This window comes from Microchirus variegatus (assembly GCF_963457635.1).
Source record: "Microchirus variegatus genome assembly, chromosome: 8".
NCBI classification, from domain to species: domain Eukaryota; kingdom Metazoa; phylum Chordata; class Actinopteri; order Pleuronectiformes; family Soleidae; genus Microchirus; species Microchirus variegatus.
In genome coordinates this window covers 7,816,757-7,830,629 of record NC_139809.1, presented here as the reverse complement: position 1 = coordinate 7,830,629, position 13,873 = coordinate 7,816,757, and the positions used below count along the sequence as shown (strand labels likewise).

At 41.0% G+C, this 13,873-nt stretch overlaps 2 protein-coding genes across 2 annotated transcripts; both read left to right on the top strand.

Moving 5' to 3' along the window:
• The first annotated feature begins 507 nt into the window (after positions 1–507).
• On the top strand, positions 508–7,157 carry LOC310930186 (catalase-like). Its single transcript, XM_083893096.1, has 13 exons — positions 508–639; positions 1,487–1,658; positions 2,208–2,318; positions 2,633–2,763; positions 2,997–3,101; positions 3,203–3,328; positions 3,415–3,606; positions 3,916–4,068; positions 4,555–4,693; positions 4,936–5,066; positions 5,502–5,609; positions 5,749–5,832; positions 6,073–7,157. The coding sequence occupies exons 1-13, from the start codon at positions 574–576 to the stop codon at positions 6,115–6,117; spliced, it is 1,563 nt and encodes a 520-aa protein (XP_083749222.1). The 5' UTR covers positions 508–573; the 3' UTR covers positions 6,118–7,157.
• Positions 7,158–10,014: 2,857 nt separating this feature from the next.
• On the top strand, positions 10,015–11,838 carry ifitm5 (interferon induced transmembrane protein 5; the record flags this gene model as incomplete). The annotated part of the gene is made up of 2 exons (XM_083893812.1): positions 10,015–10,221; positions 11,617–11,838. The coding sequence occupies 2 exons, from the start codon at positions 10,015–10,017 to the stop codon at positions 11,836–11,838; spliced, it is 429 nt and encodes a 142-aa protein (XP_083749938.1).
• Positions 11,839–13,873: the final 2,035 nt, after the last annotated feature.

Below are 13,873 nucleotides of genomic sequence, written 5' to 3'. Positions count from 1 at the left end.
CCGTTAAAATGGGTTAGCGTTAACGCCGTTAATAACACGTTTAACTGACAGCACTAGTATCAGATAAATGATAGTTTCTAGGCCTTTTCTGTAAATATAATACAGTAAATATTACATAACAATATTTACTGTATAATAACAGTCATGGTCATATTATTCCAGTGCAGTAGAACGGCTGCAACCACGTGTTGTTTTATTATTAATTCGTATTAAGGTTGTGCATTATTATAACTACTTTTTTTTTTTGTAAAACTTGAGTGGTTCATAACTTTGAGTCGAGACTTAACGACACATGATTCTACAGTACACGTGATTCTCAATACTGGGTCGTTTGAGAATCACAAAACGGCACCAAAATAATACTACAGCACTGCATCACGTAAAAACAATAGACGATCTTGGTGCTTCCTCCTCACAAAAATAGGTCAGTTCCTCTTTTCAGCCAATCAGAGGAGATGGGTGCCAGCAGAGGGGCGGAGCCTCGCCGAGCTCAGTCACTGGGGCAAACGGCTAAGAATTTTACCCCGATCCAAGAACCTGTTCTAGACGTGCACTGGCCATCGAGCTGTCGAGATGGCCGACGAAAGAGATAAAACCACCGACCAAATGAAGACGTGGAAGGCGACCAGAGCCTCCCAGGTGTGTATTTATCCTCCCGCTGGTGCAGAGTCTTTGCTGCGCAGCTCTGTCTTTCGTGGGAGAAATGGGTGAGATTCAGTGGGTCGTTTGAGGTAAACGAGCTAAAGTTGAAGCTAGCTTGACTGACAGTCGAGCACTAGCAAAACAACAGTCGCTCACTAACGTTACAAGCCAAATTAATACTTATATATTCTGTTAATTTGTGGGTTAAAAAAAACAACAACGTGCTTGTTCTTTATGTAAGTAAGGAAAGATTTCAGCGATAAGAAGGAGGGTATTTGGTCTGCAGCTGAACTTCGACCTTGTTCGTTGTGTAATCACCAGAGAAAACAACCGGGGTCATTAAGTCACGTCCAGTTCAACCACTTAATGTTCATGTGAAAGTTCTGCTTCTAATTATTATTTTACCAAGTATATTGTTTGTACAGCTGTACACAACACCTGCTGTGTTCTGCATGCTGCTGCCAACAACACTCATGCAAAACAGACTGCGCCGTAATAACAACAAGTGCACCTTATTATATCTTTAGAAATCAGTGATTTAATTTTTTCTTGCCTACATATGTTTCTCCTTGTGATCAAATATTACACTCTTAGGAATAAACAATGCCCAAAATTACTTAACCTGACACTTACTGAAACACACTTGTGCTCCAGAATGTTCTCTAATCTGCACTACAGATCAGTGCACTTGTTAAGCCACAGTTGTAGTAGTGCGGAATAATACACTGTGGTAAAGGTTACAGGTAATAAACATGCATTTTCACATCTATGAATGTACATTGACTATTAAAATTATTTAAAAAGCAAGTAAGGCAAGTGAGTTTGTTTGTTTCGATAACATCAGCGGCCAGACACACTGACGACAGGGGCTGGTCATCCTGTTGGGGACAAGCTGAACCTGCAGACAGCAGGGCCCAGGGGACCTCTGCTGGTCCAAGATGTGGTCTTCACAGATGAGATGGCCCACTTTGACAGGGAACGGATCCCAGAGAGAGTGGTGCATGCCAAGGGAGCAGGTGAGTGTGCAGTTACCAGTTTAAATAGGCAGAGATCGACTATGTGAGTTACACAACTGTAACTTTTTGTTTGCAAGAAGAATAGTGTTGTTTCTTTCATCACCACCTTTAGTAAACACTGATGATACTGGATAAGTCAACCTAGCTTTCAGGCCAACTTACAAAAGAATAATACAGTGTATTATTACAGTGTACTCTGTAGTAATACCCTGAGTAGCCGTACTGGAAGAATAAATATTCAGTGTCTGACTATGGTTCAGTATCCAGCCCGATTCCTTGTAAGCTGAAACTAACTGCTTTGTATCCTGATGCAGTATTTGTAGGTTAAATTTTTAACTTATTTAATAGTTTGCAAGAAAAAGAAGTTGTTGCTAGCTCAGTATTTTTTATGTGCTGCAACAGTTTGTTTTCATTGGCCTACTCCGTAGAGGGCTGGGGACACAAAGTATTACCCATTCAAGCAGAGAAATAGGCTAGAAATATTTAAACCAGGCCTGTCTAAAGTGATATAAACAAAGAAGCCTGTATTATATTTCCTCCATGATGCAGGGGCGTTTGGCTACTTTGAGGTCACTCATGACATCAGCCGCTACTGCAAGGCCAAGGTGTTTGAGCATCCCGGCAAGATCACACCTATCGCTGTCCGCTTCTCCACTGTGGGTAAGAATAACCTTATTGTTTGTTTTGCTAATGTTTGCTGCAGTCGTGAAACTGTGTTGTTGAAAGTTGGACAGCAGTAAACTGTTAAAGATTTAAATATTTGTGTTGGTTACGGCTGTTTACATTCACCTCCTGAGTTATTTGATCACAATTTGCAGCTCTGAATACATCATAACACCACTTTTCCACTGTATCGTTCATTTTCCATTACTATAGTACCTCTGGTTTGTCTGGTTCTGTTATTCTTCTCTGCGTTTATTAATTACTGAGATTGCAATTTTCGTCACTACAACCTTGTTTTCATTTACATTTAGCTGGGGAATCGGGATCAGCAGACACTGTGCGGGATCCCAGAGGCTTTGCCGTCAAGTTTTACACTGATGATGGAAACTGGGACCTGACGGGCAACAACACCCCCATTTTCTTCATCCGTGATGCCATGCTGGTGAGTGAGCAAAAGACATCTGGAAGCCAGGAATTATTTTTCTTTCAGTAGATTATGAACACACAGTGTCTGTATTTTTCTCTATAACATGCAAATTAATATAGGATCATTTTTCTTTTAAATGATGTAAATTATACCTGATTCGAAACACTTTTCTATGCTTCGCAGCATTTTGCAACTGTAAATCAAGTTTGATACATATTATGCTGACATATTCCTTTGATTCCTTGCAGTTCCCATCCTTCATCCACTCCCAGAAGCGAAATCCACAAACCCACATGAAAGATCCTGACATGGTGTGGGACTTCTGGAGCCTGAGGCCTGAGAGTCTACATCAGGTAGCTGCTGCTGCTGCTGCTGAGCCTGTGGCTGTTCTTGGAGACCATGGAATATTAAGAAAAACATGACATTTATCTTCTGTCTTCTGTCCCCTGTGCAGGTGTCTTTCCTGTTCAGTGATCGAGGTTTGCCCGATGGCTTCCGTCACATGAACGGCTATGGCTCACACACCTTCAAACTGGTCAATGCTGCTGGAGAACATGTCTACTGCAAGTTCCACTACAAGGTCAGTTGAGCCTCAAGTTAACTTTGTGCCTCTTAGGATTTTGCAGTTTCCTAATAATGTTTTGTTTTGTGTGTATTTTATTTTAGACCGATCAAGGAATAAAGAATATGTCAGTGGAGGAGGCAGACAGGCTGGCATCCAGCAACCCGGATTATGCTATTGGAGACCTGTTTAATGCCATTGCCAATGGCAACTTCCCGTCCTGGTCCTTTTTCATCCAGGTCATGACCTTTGAGCAAGCGGAGAAGTTCCAGTTCAACCCCTTCGATCTTACCAAGGTACAACAACTCCCAGAGTTATAAAGCTATAAAAAAAAAACAGTGGTTATAAAAACACACATTACACAATCAGACCATATGTCCCTCGTGTTTCTTGCATTAAAATGTTAATGTTTAAAAGTGTGTTTGTAGGTTCAAAGTATAGCAATTATGACTGAGACTTGCATCATACGTGATCAATCAGTTTGAATGTTAAATTGTGAATCGTAATATAAATGTGACATTAGAAAGGGTTTTGTATATCAAATAATGCTTTCCTGGGTGTTTGTTTTAGGTTTTTATTTCAGCTAATGGAGTTTTCTCTTTCAGGTTTGGTCCCATAAAGAATACCCTTTGATCCCCGTGGGAAAACTTGTCCTCAACAGGAACCCAGTCAACTATTTTGCAGAGGTGGAGCAGCTGGCCTTTGACCCAAGTAACATGCCACCAGGCATTGAGCCGAGCCCCGACAAAATGCTTCAGGTAACATCACAACACATGATGCTAAGTGACCAGATACTTCTAAATCTGTGATTTACTGCCCTCATTTTACCTGTTACCTGTTAACTATTTTATTTATGTAATGAACGTTCAGCCATCTCAGTGAGATATTTCCATATCACCCAAGGTTAGATATTTTCCTTCAGGGTTAAAATTCAAAACAAGCCAAGTTGTTTTTGTTTTTTTTAACTTAACCTGTTAATTAACCTAACATATTGGACATTAACAGCCACTTCTTGCTATACTTGGTCAGCTGTATGGAAGTGAGAATTTAGAGACAGAATCTCTGCTCAGCTGTTTTGATTTTTTGCAACTTTTTATTGCATTTTCTCGGCCTGCTTTTCACTCTGCCTTCCACTGGAATTACAGAAGAGTCTGCAAAACTGCCCTTTAATGTGCAGTGTTTGTTTGGCAGCACAGAGACCCACAGTTCACCACTGCTCCTTTCTCTCTCATATCTATGACTAGGGTCGACTCTTTTCCTACCCGGACACACATCGACACCGACTGGGAGCCAACTACCTTCAGATCCCAGTCAACTGCCCCTTCAGAACCCGTGTGGCCAACTACCAGCGTGATGGCCCCATGTGTATGTTTGACAACCAAGGTAAGCTGTCGTCCACACTGTGTGTTTCTTTGTGCAGATATTATGAGAGGGGTACAAATGCTTAATTCTTAATTTTATACAAATATAAATACAACACATACTCTAAATCGACCATGGTGTGAATGTGAGAGTGAATGGTCGATCGTCTCTGTATGTGGCCCTGCAATGAACTGGCGACTAGCCATAATAGATGGATGGACATTACAGATTTTAATCTTGTTCTTGGTCTGTGTGGCCTCTAGGTGGTGCTCCAAACTACTTCCCCAACAGCTTCAGTGCCCCAGAGTGTCAGCCTCATTGTGTGGAGTCCAAGTTCAACGTGTCTTCAGATGTTGCTCGTTACAACAGTGGAGATGAAGATAATGTTACACAGGTAAATATGTCTCCACACTATTCTAATGACTTTTGAATTCTCAGATGCCAGCATATTGATCCAACCCGACTAAAACCCGACACCCGACACTGATCAAGTCTCATCCATAACTCTTCATCCATTACTCTAATGGGAGGGTTATAATACCAAGCCAGAATTAAATTATCTCCCAGTCATTCAATTCTTCACAATTGAATTGAGTTTCCGAAATATACTGTTTTGATTCACTTCACTGTTCTTGCAACTTGTTTTAAGGTTCAGCAGGCAGCTGTTTTTGTCAGACACACTGTATGTTTCCTGTCTGTAACTGAAAATAGCGAAAAAAGGAAGAAGAAGCATGACTCTATTCATACTAGTGTTACTCCAGTTTGCTGGTGGCCTCATTGGCTTTTATTGGTATAATCGAATAATATTTGTCTCTGTGTTTGATTGCAGGTTCGTACCTTCTACACCCAGGTGTTGAACGAACAGGAGCGTCAGAGACTTTGCCAGAATATGGCTGGGGCACTGAAGGGAGCCCAGCTCTTCATCCAGAAACGTATGGTGAGTCCAAACCAAGTGATCTCTGAAGTTCAGTATCATCTATCCTGCACACATCAAGCAAAACCTTCTGTGAAAAATAGTGCTCACACTTTAGCATGAAATAGCTCTTTACATGCTTTCATACTTCATTGTTCTGCAGGTTGAGAACCTGAAGGATGTCCATCCTGACTATGGAAGCAGGGTTCAGACCCTTCTCAACAAGTTCACTGCAGAGAGTCAGAAGGTAAGCACAGATCCAGTCCGGCTGAACATAAAGTTTCCAACCGGTGTCAAGTGTAGCATTCATCTCCTCCACGTCATGTCAGAAAATGTCTTCAGACGTCAATCGAGATTATTATTGGACCTCAAACACTGATGCTATTTCATAGACAGTTAGTCCATTGACCAGGTGTCTTTCAATCATGTAATAATTCATTGACAACCTTATTAATTCATCTCTCTTGTCCCACTTTGTCTTCCTCAGAACTCTGTGCATGTGTACAGCCGTCCAGAAGCCTCCAAGATGTGATGCCTTAAATTTCTATAAGGATAATTTCTCTATACTGCATAATGTGCAAGTGTGATGACCAACTGCCTCCATCAGTGACAAGATTTAAACATTAACCTTGTATTGTCAAGGTTGGGTTAATTTTGAATTCAATCCAGTTGATTTTTTTTATTATTCAACAGGCTTCTACTGAATGTGTGTGTGTATTCGTTTTTCGACACAAGCCACAATAGTTTCTTATTTTGACCAATTCCTGTTTGTTCGTACTGCTTAACATTTGCCACTTAAATCTTTCAATGTATTGAAAAAAACATTTTAATTGGATGACAGAACATTAATGGATTCTAACCACTGTGGAGTATTATGAGAGTTAATTCTTTCCATTTCCTCAGGATGCGTCTAAACGACAGTTTATGATTCACTCCTTTATTTGACATGTTTAATGAATACAAATACATCATTCCAATTTAAATCAGCTACTAAAAAACTGATGATATGCTGTTTAAATTTGAATCTGGACTCGATTCATAAATTCAGATTAGTAACTTGGCAGTGATTAACCTTTACAGTTATTTGTTGAGAATGTCATGAGGTGTTTTCTCACAGCTAAAACCTCTGTGCCTTTCTTTTGTTTATAAGCTTCAAAATTCAGATGACTCATCTCAAATAATCTGTTGTGATGTTCTGTTGCAGACACAGATTAGTAACATAAAGTTTGTAGATTATATTGGCAGTTAATCTCCCAATGCAATTAGTTTCAGATGTGAGTTGATATTTACTGCTTAAAATGCCGTCCTGTTATGCTGTGCAACACTAAAGAAACCGTATTATGCATGAGAGGAGAATGACATTGATACCATTGATCACTTTTATCTTGAGGTAAACAGAAATCTTCCCAGAATCATGCAAACATATTACAGTCAAATTATGTTTTATTATAAAATAGCACTTTTCCATCTTCTTCTGCTGATAATCTGCTTTCTTTTTTGTTCAAAATGTATTTTGAAGTTCCAAAGGATGTTTATTTTCTGTCTGCATTAATTAATACAAAATATATATTATTTACATATTATGATCAGCTGTCATTTGTCTCATTTATCTGCTCCAGTCGTCCCTACAGAACCGGTTTGCACTGTCCCTGTTTGACGTGGATAGAAACGACACAACCTAAGCAGCTCTGTGGTGAACACAGTGGCCTGTGGGTTCCTGAATTTACCCTCATGCAGTTCTTAGTACACGACTGTAAACATGAGCAGCTTTGGCTTATCTCTGTCACTGATGTACCCTGGGGTCCGTTTCACAAAGCAGGTTCAACAAACTCTGAGTCTAAACCTGAACTCTGAGTTGATCTACTCTGAGATAAGAAACTCTTGAGTTTTCGGTTTCAGAACAGCTGATTTGAGTTAGTTTGTTCAACTCGGAGTAGTTTCACCAGGGGGAAACTACTTGAGTTGTACACTATTCATTTATTTCATTTAGGTGTAATCCCGAGAAGCGCAATTGGCAGCAGTTTAAGATGAAACATAAACATTGTTCAAACAGGTAAATCCTCGGCATAATCTCATGGGATTACCTCATTTTGATCATGTTTTACATAAAGTAAATATTGCCTGTTTGACTGTACAGTTGTTTTATCCCCAACATAATGCTGTTTTCACACACATAAATGACTTCTCATTCTTTATCTCGCGTTCAAGTGCCCTGCATCTATGACGTTGTATAAAAGAAAAAAATTTAAAATTGTATTACATTTATTAATTAATTAATCTATGACCGAGAGGTTTCCCTCATTTCAGGGTTAACAGACTCAGAGTTTTCACTAAACCTGCTTTGTGAAACAGGCCCCCGGTCTACATTATCAGTTCAAACCTCTCAATCTATCTCGACCATTCATGGCATTAAAACTGTTATCTGTTTTAATGTTTGGCTGCCTTACAAATATTTTAAGTACACACCTTCGTTTCCATGTCGTTAGATAAGTGGTGGAGAGAGCAACTTTTGACTCAAGACTTCTACACCTTTTATAAACACATCTCGGGTAAGTTTCTAATATATTAGGCGGTTATTCTCCGTGGTATTTGATCCATGTATTCATACAGTGACAGTCTTTACCGTAACATGGAGCTCAGTCTACTCTTACACACGTTCAGTGTTGTTCTGGGGACATTTTCCCCTCGCGTTAAACACAAAACATACAGTTTTGAAACGTTATTATGCCGTTTTTCTTTTTAAACGTTCCCTCGTTTGTACGGGTATTGCTATATATATTGCTAGGAGTCCGATAGCAAAATGTAGCAGAGTGGCGCAGCGGAAGCGTGCTGGGCCCATAACCCAGAGGTCGATGGATCGAAACCATCCTCTGCTAACGTGAATTTTTTTTTCCCCTATAAAATTGAGAGTACAAGCTAGAAAAACTAACCCTGACGATATATCATATTATGCGTATTTCCTTGCGTCCGTAGTAAGTACCTATACTTTTACATATTTAATTGTCAATATTGAATGATAATACATAGCACAGTTTTCACAGCCTCGATTTGGTTTTTACGTTAGATTGCTGTCGTTTAACTGCATTATTTTTTAGCCGTGCGTGTGTGTGTGTGTGTTTCCGTCTTCTCAACAGGAACCATGGGACGTCGAACTCGATGGTGGGGGCACTTCCGGTTCTGAGTTCCGTTGGAAGTACAACACAGCATATTATGTTTGTTTCAGAAGATACAAACCTTAACCGTCATGAATGCTGAAGGCCGGGTCTTGCCAGCCAAGATGGCACCATTTTAACAGGTAGGTGTGTTGTTGTTGTTGTTGTTGTTGTTGTTGTTTTCCTGGTACATCCATGAGATCCCAACAAACTACTACACAAAACCTAGCCAAACATCTGGCCTGAAAGTCCTCTCTGGAGTGGAAACACTACAACTCTCCAAAGTCTGCCTGGCAGGAAGAGAAAGAGTAATGCAGGCACATAAACAAGTGTGTTTTACTTTTTTACTGTTGTTTAAAACATAATACTGGCCTTAAGAGAGTTGAACAAATGGAGAACATCAGATCCAAACAGTCAGCCCTTAAGATATATTCCAATTATATTATCAAAGACGTCGTTGGTTCATTTTCTGTTAATTAAAGGTTCCAGTGTATAACAATTGGTAGGGACAGAAAGCGAATGTGTCTCCCTGTGAGTACGTTTAAAGAAGTGTATAATCACGTTGATTTCCGTAGCCTTAGAATTGCTTTAGAATATGCCTTTCATCTGTGCGTGTAGTTTAGGCAGCCATTTTGTGCCTCCAGGTTCCTACAACAGCGCAAAAGGACAAATCACCAACTGAAGAATGACCGTAGTTGAGGGAAGGATGGAGGGGGTAAGTAAAGTACTTCCATCTGTTATAATCTGCAGTCTCGCCATTGGATGTTGCTAGTTCTTACGCACATTTCAACAAAATTATTTAACTTTACATAAATAAAAACCATGTTCAGGCCAGAGCTGTTATTTAAGTCTCGTAATGGAACAAAGTTTTATTTATTCACATAGTGGATTTGTGACCTACTATAAAACATCGTGAACATGTTTTATAACAACACTGGACCTGCGTCGACACCACACTCACTGCTCTGCTCCCATACATATATTTGCTGTCTCTTTTTCAGGCTTGACTCTCATGCAGATTTTTGTGTCTCTGTATCTCTATTTCAGTCTCCCTGTCTCTCTCACAGGCCTCACCACATAATGACAGACCTTCTGTATATTAAAGGGACCCTGCCCATGCGTCCTCTCCCGGGCCACCTCCCTCTCCGTGGGCCTTTATAAGCCTCTCGTACATTGGCGGGGGCCACTAATTTCTATCGAGGGACCGTACACTTGTGTCTACAGGACCTGTTGGTTTTGCGAAGTCGTCAGCTGGAAGACGCCTGATCAGAATAGCCATGGACAACCATTCGTACAACTTCCCCTCCGACTGCACCCCGCTCACTAACTGCAAATCTGCCCGTAAACCTGGTGGATCCACCGTGGTGAACATGGGCAACGCTGGCAAGAATCCTCCGCGGGACTATCTGGTGTGGTCGCTGTGCAACACGCTGTATGTTAACTTCTGCTGCCTGGGATTCATGGCTCTCATCTACTCCATCAAGGTGAGTTCTTGTTTGTTTTTACTTTTGTATTAAAAAGTTTGAGGTGAACATGAAGCGATGTCCAAGCAATGATGATGAAGAAGAAGCTCTTCATGTATGTGATTCAGTAAATAATCCAATCAACACAAATTGGTTCAGCCCTCAATAACAAGTATTATTTTTTATTTCAGCAGCAGTTGCTGTTTTAAAATCAATTATTTGTGTTTTAAAATGGCCACTATGATGCAATCTAATTCAGCGACATCATGCAGGGACATCTCTATTGATATTAAAGTCTGCTGTAATGTGAGCCAAGCGGCAGTAGACGAAGAAAGAAATTGGTCGCATTGACAAGGAAAGTCGAAAAACTATCGACAAGGGTCAAAGCTATTTTAAGTAAAGGTTTTGGTGAAGGACAGAGAATTTTAAAACAAAAATAAATGGGTCACATATTAGTTATTGGCCAATGTCAACAGATAATTGGCCTGGTTTGCGATTACAGTTGAGCAACAGGTAGAGTGATGCCATATAAACGGGGTCATATGGTGTTTGCTTTATCGGGTAAACGCTTAGTCAGGAAAGTCTTTGTTGTAAAATGTTTAGATGGCACACGCACACACACACACACACAGCCGAAGGTTGGTGTGCCCTTCACCACAGGAATGGGGTTGTGCTGAAAGAAAGAAAGAACTGCAAAACAATAACCTTTCTCCCTGGAAAAACAGACCAAAAAAAAATCCATGAAAGTGCTATGTGGACAAACGGCAGGATTATAAGATTTTCTTCTTTTTTTTTTTAAAGAAAAAATCCCAAACAGTCCTTTTATTCCTGTCTGCACAGTCAACTGTGAAACACGGGCCATGTTCTGGCTCAACACTCAAATTAAAGACATGGACTGGCTGCTCGTCTGGGGAGTTAAATATGGTGTAATTGGCATCTTCCTAATGGGCAAGTACACATGGGAAATTAGAGAGTGCTACTGGAAGATTCAGCCTGCTCTGTTCCAAAATAAACAGACTTAGAAGCCGCTCAAGGATTTTATATCTCTCCCACTGTGCACAGCCGGGAGTCTGTGTGGAGAAACTGAGGACTAAAGGGCAAGTGACAAACACAAACTATGTGTTTACATCTGAGCTTTTGGCAAATGACTCAAAACATTGAGTCTTCCAATAAGTTCTGATCATTTCCCTAAGAATACTTTAACTCCAGTATGTTTTCCTGACTTTGAGTCAACTTTGGCTCCTTGTTTTGTTCACTGACCTCAGTCCTCCAGTGATAACAGCGGAGGCAGCAGCTTCTTCACACTGTACCACACACTTTACATGTCAATAAACACAAACATGCTATGTTTTTGTACATTTTGACTTTGAAATTATTCTAAACAATTGAATCCCCTCTGTGCATGTGTCTTTGTAGGCCAGGGATCAGAAGACCCAGGGTAACCTGCAGATGGCCCAGGAGTGTTCCGACAAGGCCAAGTGGTACAACATCCTGGCAGCCGGGTGGAACATGCTGATTCCACTGCTGGTCGTCATTGTCCTTGTCCTCCTGCTCATCCACTTGGGCTCATCCCAGGGCTCTTTCGACTTCCTCGGAGAGGACGGCTTCCAAAACTTCATGAAACTTTTCAGCTGGTAGAAAAATGAAACCCCCCCCCCCTCACCACCACCACCACCACCACCACCACCACATCTCAGGGGATTTAACCTGTATTTAAGTTTACCCAAAAATTTAAAAATGGCCCTATAACAAATAATGTAACTTCAAATAATGAACAGCTTTATACTGTTTTATTATTATTCATCATCATTTGTACAGTGATGGGGTAGAAAACATCAGTATCGCTGCATCCCACATGGTCGTGTCAGTATTAAAGTCTGTCAGTCTGGACAGTCGAGGTGCGAAGTGAAAGTTGGTGAAAGAACGGAGATAAAATAAGGGGAGGAAAGAAAGAAGACTGGGAGCTGAGGCTAAGACACGGAGGATGCAGTCACTTTGGTCAAATGCCTTGTTATTATTTATTGTATTTATGATCACCGGGAATTTGGATGACGGAGGACCGTGCTGCAAAAGTCTGAAAACCGCAATGATCAGAAGCCACTTTAAAAAGGACAATCAACATTCACCTCTCATTGATAGTCCTTAACCTTTTTTTTTTCTTTCATCAACTTTTAACATTGTATTACTGTTACAGCATTAGTTAACATCTATTTTATGTCATTATTTGTGTATTTTTTTAATCAGTATTGTTGTTGTCTTAGTGTAGATTCTACATCATCTTCACGCCTACATTGTGAGTGAGCTAAATAAACCAGATACTGTGAACGCAGTATTGAAAAACAACAATACTTTTTATTTCCCCCCCCCTGTATGTTCATGTTTAAACTAACAAACTGTCTCTTGGTGAACACACAGGGGCGTAAAAGACGTTCGAACGGCTCGTGCGGTTCTGCTGCAGCACCTACACCCAGCTTCAAAGTGATCATTTGGGGTTTCATAGGTTTGATTTTTTGGGTGGTGTCTGACTGCTTTCATCGCAGCTGTGTGAGCCTGCCGCTGTGCCTAACTATACACAGAACATGCCATTTTAGGAAATAGCATGTGCCCGTCTGTTATAAAGCAGGGGCCGCCCAGGCAGACCACGACAGAGGAGGTACCAGCAACATGAAGGTCTGCACTGCAGCAGGGACTGGGTGGCTTCACTACCACTGCATCTGCTCTCAGTCTATAAGGTATCATCACAAATTGGGTGGCACGGGTTTTAGGGAGCACAGGTGCACTCACTCATCTACTTCATCAGGTGAACCTGGTTCGACCGGTTGTTAATGCAAACGTTTAACCTGCGAATCGCACGGCAGTGACTCGACTGCATTTAGTCACGTTCACGATGAGCGTTGCAATGAGGATTAAAGTGACTTAGAACCTGTTTGTTAGAGTTGTTCAAGTTGCTGATCCGTATGGTTTTGAACAGAAACAACCACCTCTAGGGTTTACAGAGAGGGGTCCTAAAAAAAAAAGGGAGAAAACATGGACTGAGCAGCAGTTCTTTGGGCTGAAATGCCTCGTTGGTGCTGGAGGTCAGAGGGTAAGGCGCAATAAAGTGCGAGTGTAGACCAACAAAGTAGAAATTGTCCAGGTTCTAGAAAAAAAAATCCCTTTAATATGTTTACTCACCACATGGCGTCCAAAGTGTTCATTCTCACTGTTTTCAAGTGTCTTAAAGTACATTTTGTCATCATGTTCTCACCAAAAACATGCCATTATTTCAACTGCAAGCCTAATTCATAGCCAAACATTTGCATAAAGTATCGTGCAAGTTGCAACATGGAAATCAAGGAGGGTGTAATAGAAGAGACAAGTTCAAGCAGGTACATGCCTGAACATTTTAAATGCCTTCAAAGGCTTAACTCTCTCTCCTGCTCCTGCTCTGGTGTCTTTGATGACTTTGGGGAGTCTCGCTCTTCCTGTCATCCCACCCTCTGCTCTGCCATCATATTAGCAGCCTCTCCTTTGCTCGCAACTTTATTTATACTCGCCCCCAAATCACAGCCTCGCGCTTCCAACTTTCTATTTTCCTCCCGTGGTCAGAGAGAAATACTCACAGATGTCTGAACCGTGGAGAATTACAGGCTACCGCTGCAGAGGGAGGGGGGTGCTAGCTCCTCGCTGAGAG

Excerpts from the sequence above, each read along its gene's own strand:
- LOC310930186 (XM_083893096.1), top strand. The coding sequence starts at position 574 with ATGGCCGACGAAAGAGATAAAACCACCGACCAAATGAAGACGTGGAAG. Across the intron at positions 1,659-2,207 it reads GGTGCATGCCAAGGGAGCAG|GGGCGTTTGGCTACTTTGAG; the intron begins GTGAGTGTGCAG and ends TCCATGATGCAG. Across the intron at positions 2,764-2,996 it reads TCATCCGTGATGCCATGCTG|TTCCCATCCTTCATCCACTC; the intron begins GTGAGTGAGCAA and ends GATTCCTTGCAG.